The sequence below is a fragment of the Myripristis murdjan genome, chromosome 9, assembly GCF_902150065.1.
Source record: "Myripristis murdjan chromosome 9, fMyrMur1.1, whole genome shotgun sequence".
NCBI lineage: Eukaryota > Metazoa > Chordata > Actinopteri > Holocentriformes > Holocentridae > Myripristis > Myripristis murdjan.
In genome coordinates, this window is record NC_043988.1 from 36,967,370 (window position 1) to 36,977,983 (window position 10,614).

At 44.8% G+C, this 10,614-nt stretch overlaps 1 protein-coding gene and 4 non-coding genes across 5 annotated transcripts in view; 4 read left to right on the forward strand and 1 right to left on the reverse strand.

The window, feature by feature from the left end:
- cntrl (centriolin) overlaps positions 1-10,614 on the forward strand; it is an 86,448-nt gene that overhangs the window by 57,337 nt on the left and 18,497 nt on the right. The window contains exons 14-19 of the mRNA XM_030059735.1: positions 5,490-5,643; positions 6,336-6,424; positions 7,619-7,741; positions 7,861-7,962; positions 8,595-8,803; positions 9,672-10,098. Coding sequence (XP_029915595.1) covers positions 5,490-5,643; positions 6,336-6,424; positions 7,619-7,741; positions 7,861-7,962; positions 8,595-8,803; positions 9,672-10,098 — 1,104 coding nt within the window. The remainder of the gene's footprint in view (positions 1-5,489; positions 5,644-6,335; positions 6,425-7,618; positions 7,742-7,860; positions 7,963-8,594; positions 8,804-9,671; positions 10,099-10,614) is intronic.
- On the forward strand, positions 356-428 carry trnaa-agc (transfer RNA alanine (anticodon AGC)). Its single transcript has one exon. It is a non-coding gene; the product is annotated as a tRNA-Ala (tRNA).
- Positions 1,483-1,564, reverse strand: trnas-gcu (transfer RNA serine (anticodon GCU)). The gene has a single exon. It is a non-coding gene; the product is annotated as a tRNA-Ser (tRNA).
- On the forward strand, positions 2,120-2,191 carry trnad-guc (transfer RNA aspartic acid (anticodon GUC)). Its single transcript has one exon. It is a non-coding gene; the product is annotated as a tRNA-Asp (tRNA).
- On the forward strand, positions 2,526-2,598 carry trnaa-agc (transfer RNA alanine (anticodon AGC)). Its single transcript has one exon. It is a non-coding gene; the product is annotated as a tRNA-Ala (tRNA).

Consider the following 10,614-nt stretch of genomic DNA (forward strand, 5'->3'; position numbering starts at 1 on the left):
TGGGGATCAATAAAGTACTTCTGATTCTGTGTTTCCTTGTTAGATTTCACAAATGCACAGTGATTATTTTTAGACGGGTCTCAGAGAATGTGAGACAGTAGTGCTGACTACGAATGTGGAGAGCAGGGAGTGAGAGGTTAAAAATAGAGCCAAGGAAGGACGAGATAAGAGTGAACTTCAGAAAGAGAGGAGGCAGTTCAGAATAAATGAGGAGAGGCTTGTAGAGGGGAATTAGCTTGATGACCTCCAGAAGTGAAAGAGTGGTGCTGATGAGAAAACAACATGGAGGGAAAGAAATGACAATGACCTTCGGAAGGAGTTTTGGAAAGAGATAAGTCAGACATTGAGCTATGCAGGGGAATTAGCTCAAATGGTAGAGCGCTCGCTTAGCATGCGAGAGGTAGCGGGATCGATGCCCGCATTCTCCACTTACTTTAGTTTACCTCAGTGAGTTGATGTGACAAGATTTCAGAATGAGTATATTGATGAAGATGTTTCCTCAATGTCAGGGGTGGGGAACCATGTGCCACGGAGGGCCAAGAGGCTACAGGTTTTCGTTGCAACCAAAAACTACACCGGGTGATTTCACTGATTCGTTCGTCCCCTCTGCTTGATTGTGTGGTAGTCAGATCCAAGTACACCCTACCCCAAAGTTCAAGTCATTTGATTAGTGAGAACGATTCAAAACTTTGTGTGCAAACCGGAACAGAACCTATTTTTTGTGGAAAAGCAGTATGAGACTATTCTCAGAATGTTTGTTCATACAGGCCAAGGTTTCCATAAGGTTCCCAAACCAGTCCACCAGGACCGCCTGTCCTGCAGGTTTTGGTTCCAACTCTACAGTTGCACACCTGACCCCATTAAGGCCCTTGCACCTTCATGGACACCCTGTTCAGGTAGATCTGTTTCAGCCAATCAGCATGAAGCTCTTAAATTGATCAGATGTGAAAGAGGAAGTTGAATCAAAAACCTGCAGAGGGTCTTTGAGGACTAGTTTGGGAAACACTGCGTTTAGAGGTCTAATTAGATTTTTCATAGCCATCTTTCCCCTGTCATACCACTGCGAGTGCGGGATATCTTTTAGCCAGACAGTATAAGTAGCCATTGGCCTCCAGCCTTAAAAACAGAAAGCATTTGCAGTTTCTGCTGATGTGCCGATAACCCGGTATTCTTTTCGCATCCATGCAGGTGAGTGGGAAGGAAGCACGTGGTTACAGTCTGCACACCCAGCACAACAATGTACCATGGGAAATTTTTTTCTTTTAGATAGCACTTTGTGTGGCATGCCCACCGCTGCCAGCTCGCTCACTATGTATCACCTAATGTCCGAATTTCATTGGACATTATCCTCTGCCCAGATAGTGACTATTGCTAATGTCCTCGTTTGACCAGGAGTGCTCTCTATGTTATTTTCTGCTTCTCTCTCCTTTGCTTGGTACCTTGAAACTGGCCCACCCATGTTTGATTAAAGGGAAGGTATTTCGACGAAGATGGGATTCGAACCCACGCGTGCAGAGCACAATGGATTAGCAGTCCATCGCCTTAACCACTCGGCCACCTCGTCTTCTAACACAAGGTGGCTTCTGGATGGAGAAGTACAACACTTCCCTCTGGACACAACAGTGGAGCACTTTCTGGAGGTGTGGCGTGGCAGATCACCAGAATGGGTGTGTGTTACAGTGTTTATCCGCTGATCCATGTGGCACTGACATGTTGAACTATCCGTAAAGAAGGCAGGTTTCCTCTACAGTAGGGCTGTACCCGACTCACAATTTCCAGAGACGACTCAGAGTCGGCATTTCCAGAAGATTAATATGTTATTCACATAATGTTACATAACATCACACAACGTTGCTGAATTAACCAGAACATTGCTGAGGCTGGGTGAAAACACAGCAGGACAGCTAACATTACACTGCAAGCCTCATCACATCCAGTGGGTTAACTTCCAGACTTTAATGAATGTGTCTGCGATGTTTGCTGACCTTGCTTACCTTGAAATATGTCCAGATATCCCCAGCTTTTGACTATCCATTGTCTTTTCAGTTGTTTATCAGTTGGGGAGCAGTGAAATGACAACAGCTTGTCAGATTCACTATGTTTATCTGAGTCATATGTCTCCTCGTTAGTATAGTGGTTAGTATCCCCGCCTGTCACGCGGGAGACCGGGGTTCAATTCCCCGACGGGGAGAGTTATTTTAAGAATCCCCCAGTTTGGGATCAATAAAGTAAATCTATCTATCTATGAGCAGCCTGTAACATGGCAGCACAACATGATAACAGCATTTGAGCTTCCCACCCTGAGTGTGATATCAGAGGAGGATGGCCACGCTGTGAATACGGTCTATCTTCTGGCCAGTTCATCCAATGAATTGTGCAGTTCTATTATCCAGCCACTGTCAGACATTATTCTGACCACTGAAAAGGTCCAGAATTTGGAAATGCAGAAGATAAGGCAACGCAGGCAATGAGGGGAGAGGAGGAGGAGCAAGGAGGCGCTAAGTGACAACAGACTGGCTGCCACAGGGGAATTAGCTCAAATGGTAGAGCGCTCGCTTAGCATGCGAGAGGTAGCGGGATCGATGCCCGCATTCTCCAAGAGTTTTTTAACTTAAACTCATATCTATAAAAAAAATCTGTCCTGAAAAATAATAATAAATAAAGTCTAATAATTGCCTTGCTCAATCACCTTTTTTCTCCACATGATGCTGTTATTAATTCCATATATATTGTTGAAGTGATCAATATTACACCAGTTATCTTTGGGATAAATGTAAGCCTTTTAGTATTATTGAAACAATAGACAAGAAAATGGGTTTCAATAACAAAGAAGACAATACAAAGAATATGAGACAAACATGACATAAAGAAAGAAAGAGGAAAAACGAAAAAAGATGATGATTAAAAATAAATAAATCATCATCATTCATTCATTCATTTTCCAAGCTGCTTATCGTCATAAGGGTCGCAGGGGGTGCTGGAGCCTGTCCCAGCGCTGACCGGGTGGAAGGCAGGGGAAACACCCTGGACAGGTCGCTGGTCCATCACAGGGCTAAATTATTATAATAATCATAAATAATAAAGAAAGAAGAAAAAATCAGACTAACTGGGAGGATGAGTTAAACTGCACATTGTGTTTCCTGTAGGATTTGCAAAAAAAAAAAGTGGCAAAGCAAATGAGCAAATGAATAAATGAAAGAGGTGTTTTATGTGTCAGCTTGAGTGTTAATGAGAAGAGGAAGTCAGCATTAAAGGTTGTGTGTAAATGTGTGTAAACGGAGACCAGGTGTCACCAAAGTGTTTAACGTTGTCTTTCAAAGATGCTGTGAGTTTCTTGAGGTTTGAAAAGTCATTGATTTATGGATATTTTGGTTCTGTCTTTTCGGCTTTGTAGTATTTTTTGTGTATATTATTTTGTGTGAAACTTGGATTTTAGAATTAAGTATCATAGAAAGGGTGTTTTTTCATAAGTTTTGCTCAGTTCATGTCAGATTGTATGTTTTAAATGTCATACCAGTGAGAGATTTGATTCGATATCACACTGGTAAGTAAGAATATGTTTTAGAGGAAGTTTAAGAAAATTAAAAAAAATTATTTAAAATGTATGTGTATGTGTTTAAAAAAAACATAGCCCAAAGCAATTGTTTTACATTTTCTTTTATCTATCTAAATTTCTCTTTTATATCTGTATTGGTGTTTCAGAGATCGTTTTATTGTCCATTCGTGATCTAAACCCAGAGGTTTTTTTTTTTTTTTTTGGCATGAAAGCGGTCAGATTTCACAGCCGGCAGAGAATTCTCCTCTCACAGCAACAAGTGTCCGTCCTCTGCAACAACAACACGCTGTTCCTTTAAGAAACTCTGACTCCGCCCCCCCGGGGAATCCCCCTCCTGAGAGGCGGGGCTTACACCACCCACCGCCTCTCTCCTACTGGACAGAGAGCCCTGTCACTCTCCAGCCGTCCGCTCGGATTGGCTTTGGAGAATACTTCCTGTGTTGATTCAAAGACAGAGGGAGACAGACGGAGAGAGAGTGAAGAGAGCGAGAGAGAGAGGAATGTAGAGAGAGAGAGAGAGAGAGAGATGCAGTAGATGGTAGAATGAGGAGCAGGAGGTGCTGCTGTTTGTTAGCAGAGTGGAGGTGGAGGAGGTGAAACGGAGGAGAAGGAACTCTGACGCTTTAAAGAGGAGAGAGGAGGGGAGGACATGCAGGGAGTTACCCAGCAGCCCCCTGGGGTCCGGGGCAGAGGAGAGCTGAGCAGACCGGCTAACTGTTAGACTGTGAGTACTCTGCCTCTCTCTCTCTCTCTCTCTCTCCCTCTCTCTCTCTTTCTCAGTTCAATGTAAAGAACTTTATTGGCATGTTAGTTGTTAGTGGAACAACAACATGAGCAGTCCCAGAGCCTGAGAGGGTCACAGCCCGTCTGTTCCTCATCTCTAACTAACGTCCATGAGCCTGCTGATGTGCTCGGGTGGTGGTGTTGTTGTAGTGATGGTTTCCTCCTGTGTGGTGTTTCCAAGCTCGGCCCTCAGCTGACACACACAAACACTTCTCTTTCTCTCCTGCAACATATTTCAGTTTGTCCCTGTCTGAAGCGTCCCTGATTTTTTCCATTGTTTGCGACCAAGTTGTCTTCCTGACCAGAGAGGAAGTGGTTTCTAAACTCTGGTTTGGGTCCCAGGCCGGGTCATGATCAACCGAGTTGCTCTTGACTGTAAAAAGTCCTCTTCCGACAGTCGGCTCTGCCATCTCCACACCGCCTGTAACAGCTGTTCCACACCAGGAGTGTTAGGGTTAGGGTTAGGGTTAGTCACACACACGGGAACCAGTCATCTGCCACAATCAGACTTTACTGGTTTTGCACATTTTTCCCATCTTTGACCTGACAAAAATGAGAGAGCATTGATCTGTGGTGGATAGGGGTGTGAAACAGTTGCACCCACACCACACCTTACAAAGTTCAGAGGTCACACACATCCACAGTGTGAGAGCGTCTGACCACACACTGAGCTGAGGAATCAGGGAATGCACTGACAGTGTTTTTGTTTTAAATAGTCTGAGTAGACTTTTGCCTTTGAAAGAATATTTGTTGGTTTTTTTTCATGTTGTTGTCCCAACTCTATGAATGAAAAAAAAAGTTATTTTTGCAAATAAGACAAAATACAGACAACATTAGAAATGGTAGTGTTTTTTCCTGCCGATGTACAAAACAAATTGAACCGAAACTCATGACCCAAAAAACACCAACCAAACTGTGGGTTTGTTGATGCCACACCCCTAGTGGTGAGTGGTGGTAATTACTTATTTGATTTAATTTTAAATCTTTGTGATTTCCTATTTTTTTTTTTTTTTTTTTTTTAGCTATGAGCAGCTTTGCTATAAAACTGCATCTTCAAAAACACTTGCTTGAACGCCACATGTAGTAACCAATGGGATATCAGCATCTGTTGCGTGATCTGTGCTGTGATTGGCTCATATCTCCCTCCCAGGCCCATGTGACCACTCAACTGGCCGATCGGAAGCAGCTGCTGGCCACGATGAGCGAGAAGCAGCTCGAGCTGGAAGGTCGCCTTGACGACATGCTGTCACGCATCGCCATGGAGACGCAGGAGATCAAAGAGCTGGAGCAACAGCTGACTGACGGTAAGGAGACAACCAACCAATCACAGATCCTGTCTCAGATTGGAAGCCTCTGATTGGCTGATTTTATGTTCACTAAATGTAAAAAAGTGACCTCCATCACCAAGTTTGATACATATTCTGATAAAAATAAAATTTTTAGAAGAAAAACATTAAAGAATCCAAAAATGCACATTATGGCTGTAAACTCACAACAGTTCTTTGTGTTTGTAGATTGCTTTGATCGCATGGAAATTGCAAATATTTCGACTCACTAACATTACCCATCCCTGGACATCACAGACATGGATTAGACATTTTCCAAGTTTTGGTGATTAATTAACTCATTATGCTAATTACTCAAATTGCCCAACAGATTTCTTTTAGCAGCCAAGTTGAGTTTCATCCACTAAGCCAGCAGATGATATTTTAATCATAAGGGTTCATAGGAAACAGCACTGCAGTGATTCATACAGGACATGTGGGGGTTTCCAGTAGACTCCAGTCTGAAAGATGACTGGTTCCTGTTTCTGTTCTTTGCCTCCATGTTGGGCCTTAAAGCTGTTTAACACACCCACCTGTTGACTAGCCCTTACTCAACACATTACACAGGTGAAAGTCACTGAGGTAAGGACTGTGCCTCTCAAAGGGCTTCAGCTGAATGTGCAAACTGTCTTCATGCTGTAAACATTTCTCTGACCTCTGACTGTCCTCAGGTCAGATTCTGGCCAACGAAGCTCTGCAGAGAGATTTACAGGGAATCATCTGTGGCCTGCAGGAGTATCTGGGAGGACTCCGAGACCAGGTACCTGTCTGCCTGTCTGTCTGTCTGTCTGTCTGTCTGCCTGTCTGTCTCTGTCTTGAAAAAAAGTGTCATCAGTGTGACTACATGTTGGTGCCCAGGAATATTTTATTTCAAACTGTTCAGGGTTTAGGGTTAGCACCATTAACCCCCCCCACTCCCCCCTCCCCGACCAGCAACCAGCACTGCTTATTAGTAGAGCTGGTATCCAGATTTGTTACCTTTATGGCACCTTAAATGCCTCACACACGCACACACACACACACACACACACACACACACACACATGCACACCGTACAGTGGCATTCGTGCAGCAAATTACTACAAAAAAATCATGATACTATTGTAAGTCTGTTCTGTTCTGCTTCCCAAACAAAGTTCTTTTCATTTTCCACAGCAATTTGTTTTCTATAAAAATGAGCACCGGGTTCAGCCACTGTTTAAACACCAAATATTCAGAGTCACAATGTTGCTAAGATCTTATACAGTGGTGGAAAAAAGTTTTGGGACCCCCCATGCATTTGTGAAATATTGCATTAACAAATCACTCTTGGGTTTTCAAGTGCAATGTCTTTTAGTCCAGTCACAGCCAAAATACTAAACAAATCCTAAAAAAGCCATTAAAAACTTCAAATTGATTGGTTCCATAAAAATACATAAGAAATTTTGAGTATTGGCTCATTTTGGTACCAGTGATGAAGGTGGTTCTTTTTATTAAAAGACACAATTTTCATTGCCAAGCTTGGTGTCTATATAAAGCAGCACATCTGAAAGTTCTTCAGACACAAAAATGGCTAAAACAAGGAACCTAACGCAGGAAACACGCCTGAAGAGAAAGATTCCACTGTCAGCTATTTAGGTTGGTTAGTTTTTCTGAGAAAACAATAAACAAAAAATATAATTTGTATTTGTTTGTATCTGTCTAATGCAGCCACACCTTTTGAAACACAAAAAAGATTTTTCCACAAATATTTCATGAGAATATTTGAGATTGTGAGATTGTGTAAAATTTTAAGGGTGTCCCAAAACTTTTTTCCACCACTGTATATTTCAGATATGTTTCTGAAACAAATAAGACTCATGTATTTTTCCTGGGAGAATAAAGAATAAAACGTTGAGGTGTGCTGAGTGAGGCGTCTCACCTCTAAACCGTCTCTGTCACCAGTCGTAATGAAAGTGTGTGTTTGTGTGTCGAGGCTCGCCGGGCTCAGCTGCAGGCCCAGAGTCTGCAGGCCGACAACCACGTGCTGCAGCGCCAACTAGAGGATGCGTACACACACTGCAGGCAGCTGGAGGAGGCCACCAGCACACACACACAGGTGAGAGCACTGTGCCAAGTGTGTGTCCCTTCTGCATGCACACCTGCATGAGTGTGAAATCAGGGCTCCTTTCAAGTTTGTGGATTTCAGAAAAATTCAAAGTGTGTGTTTCTCTGCAGGAGCTGCTGACTCAGCAGCAGCAGGTGTGTGTGCTGCAGAGGGAGAACGAGGCTCTGAGAGACAGACAGGCAGAGAGCAGCAGACAGCTCGCACTCACACAGGTGAGCCACTCCGCTGAGGTTTGAGTGAGTGTGTGATGGAGTTGAACAGTGCAGCCAAACACACACACACACACACACACACTGAAGCAGAGTGACTGTAAGCTGAGGGTCTCACTCCTCACTCTGCTCACTCACATCAGTCAGATCTGAGCTTTTGCTGTTGTTGTTTCACTGGTGATATTTAATCACAACCCGTCGTATGAATCATGTGAAACAGATTCAGACAAACACATCTGAGCATTTAAAATCCATTTAAAGGCTGCAGCTTTTCAGTCCAACTGAAACCTCCAGCAGGTGACCTCACCTGTCCTGAAGGTCAGGTGATCGGTCCCTCCTGTCCTGAAGGTCAGGTGAGATCACCTGCTGGACGTTTTGCTTGGACTGAAAACCTGCAGCCTCTTGACCCTGCATTAAGATTTGAACTGCTGACCCAGAATGCATTGCTACAGTGGGCCAGCAGTTTTATTATTCCCTTTATTCATAAAATCTGAGATTCTGTCCTGTTTTGTTGTCATGTTTCAAAAGACGACTGTTGAAAAAAATGACAACTGATTGACAGCACAGAACATACAGCATGATGCTATGATGCTGTGATGCTGTGTGTGTGTGTGTGTGTGTGTGTGTGTGTGCAGGATGAAAGGTCTTCTCTCCAGCAGGAAGTCCAGAACCTTCAGGCCCAGTTGAACCAGACCAAAACCCAGTTACACCAAACCAAGACCTGCTTTAAAGAGACCAGGACTCAGCTGGAGCAGAGCCGGTCCTCCATGTTGGATCCGGAGGAGGTCCGGGTTCAGCTGCAGCGGCTGTGTGAGCTGGTCTCCTCGGGGCAGGACAGCTTCAGGTAACAGCCACAGCACTGAGGTCCGTCCCCTCAGAGATGTCAGAGCGCCACCTGAGCTGCTGCTGGTCGCTCGGCGCTGCTCAGACAGCTACAAGAAATACCTCATCCCATATCAGACCTGCTGTATCAGGGCTTTCAGACTCATATCAGGCAGGGGAGCCACATTCGTTCACATGAGACCCTCACAGGGGCCAGATTATTTTTTGCTAATGTCAATATGACTCAAGTCGACACATGGATATTTTAGGCTGCTTCCTGGTTTATTATTTTAAATCAGTCAATTTGTAGCCGACCAATCAATGAGACGCTGCACGTTGGATCATGAATATAACACCTAATGTAGAAATACATCAAGCAGAAGAGAGAAATACAACAAATAGACAGCAGACAGGTCTGCCCTTTACCTCCCAGAAGAAAATGAAATCACTGCTCTCTCCGTCTTTGTGGAGGAAACCTTTTGCTTTCCTGACAGCAGCGAACACAACACAGTCACCAGCCGGCTGCCGTTAACTTTACCTCTGGTTCATTTATCCGTTTATCATAGAGACCGCTTATTTTGCTTATTAAACATGGTTGATAATAACCGGATGCAAATGTCTCAGTTTTAAAAAATAATATTTTGATTTGAAAATATGCTGGACAAGACGAGCTGGTGGTCGTCTCTCTGACACTGTACACCTCTGCTCAGCTCTGCTCACACAGCACAGCCCTGGGAACAGGTGTTCAAACTGCACACACACACACACACACACACACACACACACACAGCAGGTCAGCCAGAGGCTCAGCGACACACTGCAGGCTGTCCCACATGTCAGCATGTGGACGAACACAGGAACACAACACAAACCCTGTCTCCTTCTGTCAGTCCTGTAGGTGCAGACCAGCCTCTGGCCAGCAGGTGGCAGCAGCTGCACACACACATCCAGCAGAGCAGACACACACACTCCAGGCTGCAGGCCCAGCTGGCACAGAGCCAGGCCCAGGTCGCCCAGCTCAGCACCGAGCTGGCACAGGAGCAGGGGCGCACCGCCCGCCTGCAGGCCGAGGTGGACCGGGACCCAGAGCAGGGGCAGGAGCAGGACTGGGACCGGGACCGGGAGCGGGACCAAGACCCGGAGCAGGAGCAGGACTGGGACCAGGACCTGGACCCAGAGCGGGACCTGGACCCGGAGCAGGAGAAGGACCGGGAGCAGGAGCAGGAGGAGCAGCGGAGGCTGAGGTCGGAGCTGCACAGACTGTCAGAGAGGCTGCAGAGCTCCCAGAGGCAGAGCAGACACATTCAGCACAACCTGGTCAGTAGATTCTTCCAGTTCACTAAAACTAAACTAAAAACTGAAACTTGGTGTGAACAAACATTTTAGTTTCACTGAAAGAAAAATAAAAACTAGACTTTAGAAAAAATGAAAACTAACTGAAACAATATTGTGTACTGGGGTTAGGGTTAGCTAAACTAAAATCTAAGTGTGTGTGCAGTGTGTTCAGTGCCGCTGCTGCTCAGTGTGTGTGTGTGTGTGTGTGTGTGTGTGTGTGTGTGTGTGTGTGTGTGATGGTTACTGAGACTGGGACGTGGACGTGACTGGGAGTCTCTGCCTTCACAAAGTGAAGAGCTAATCTGACAAACAGCGGCCAGATTAGAATAAAACCAGACTCCCACTGACACTGACAGCAACAACAAGTCAACTCCAGCTCAACATTTTCACACAACAACAACTCAGCTGGGACTAACTGATGAACTAACTAAGATAAAATAACTGATGAAAACTACACAAAACATGAGTACCAGCTGGCAGTGTGGCTCTGACCTCCAG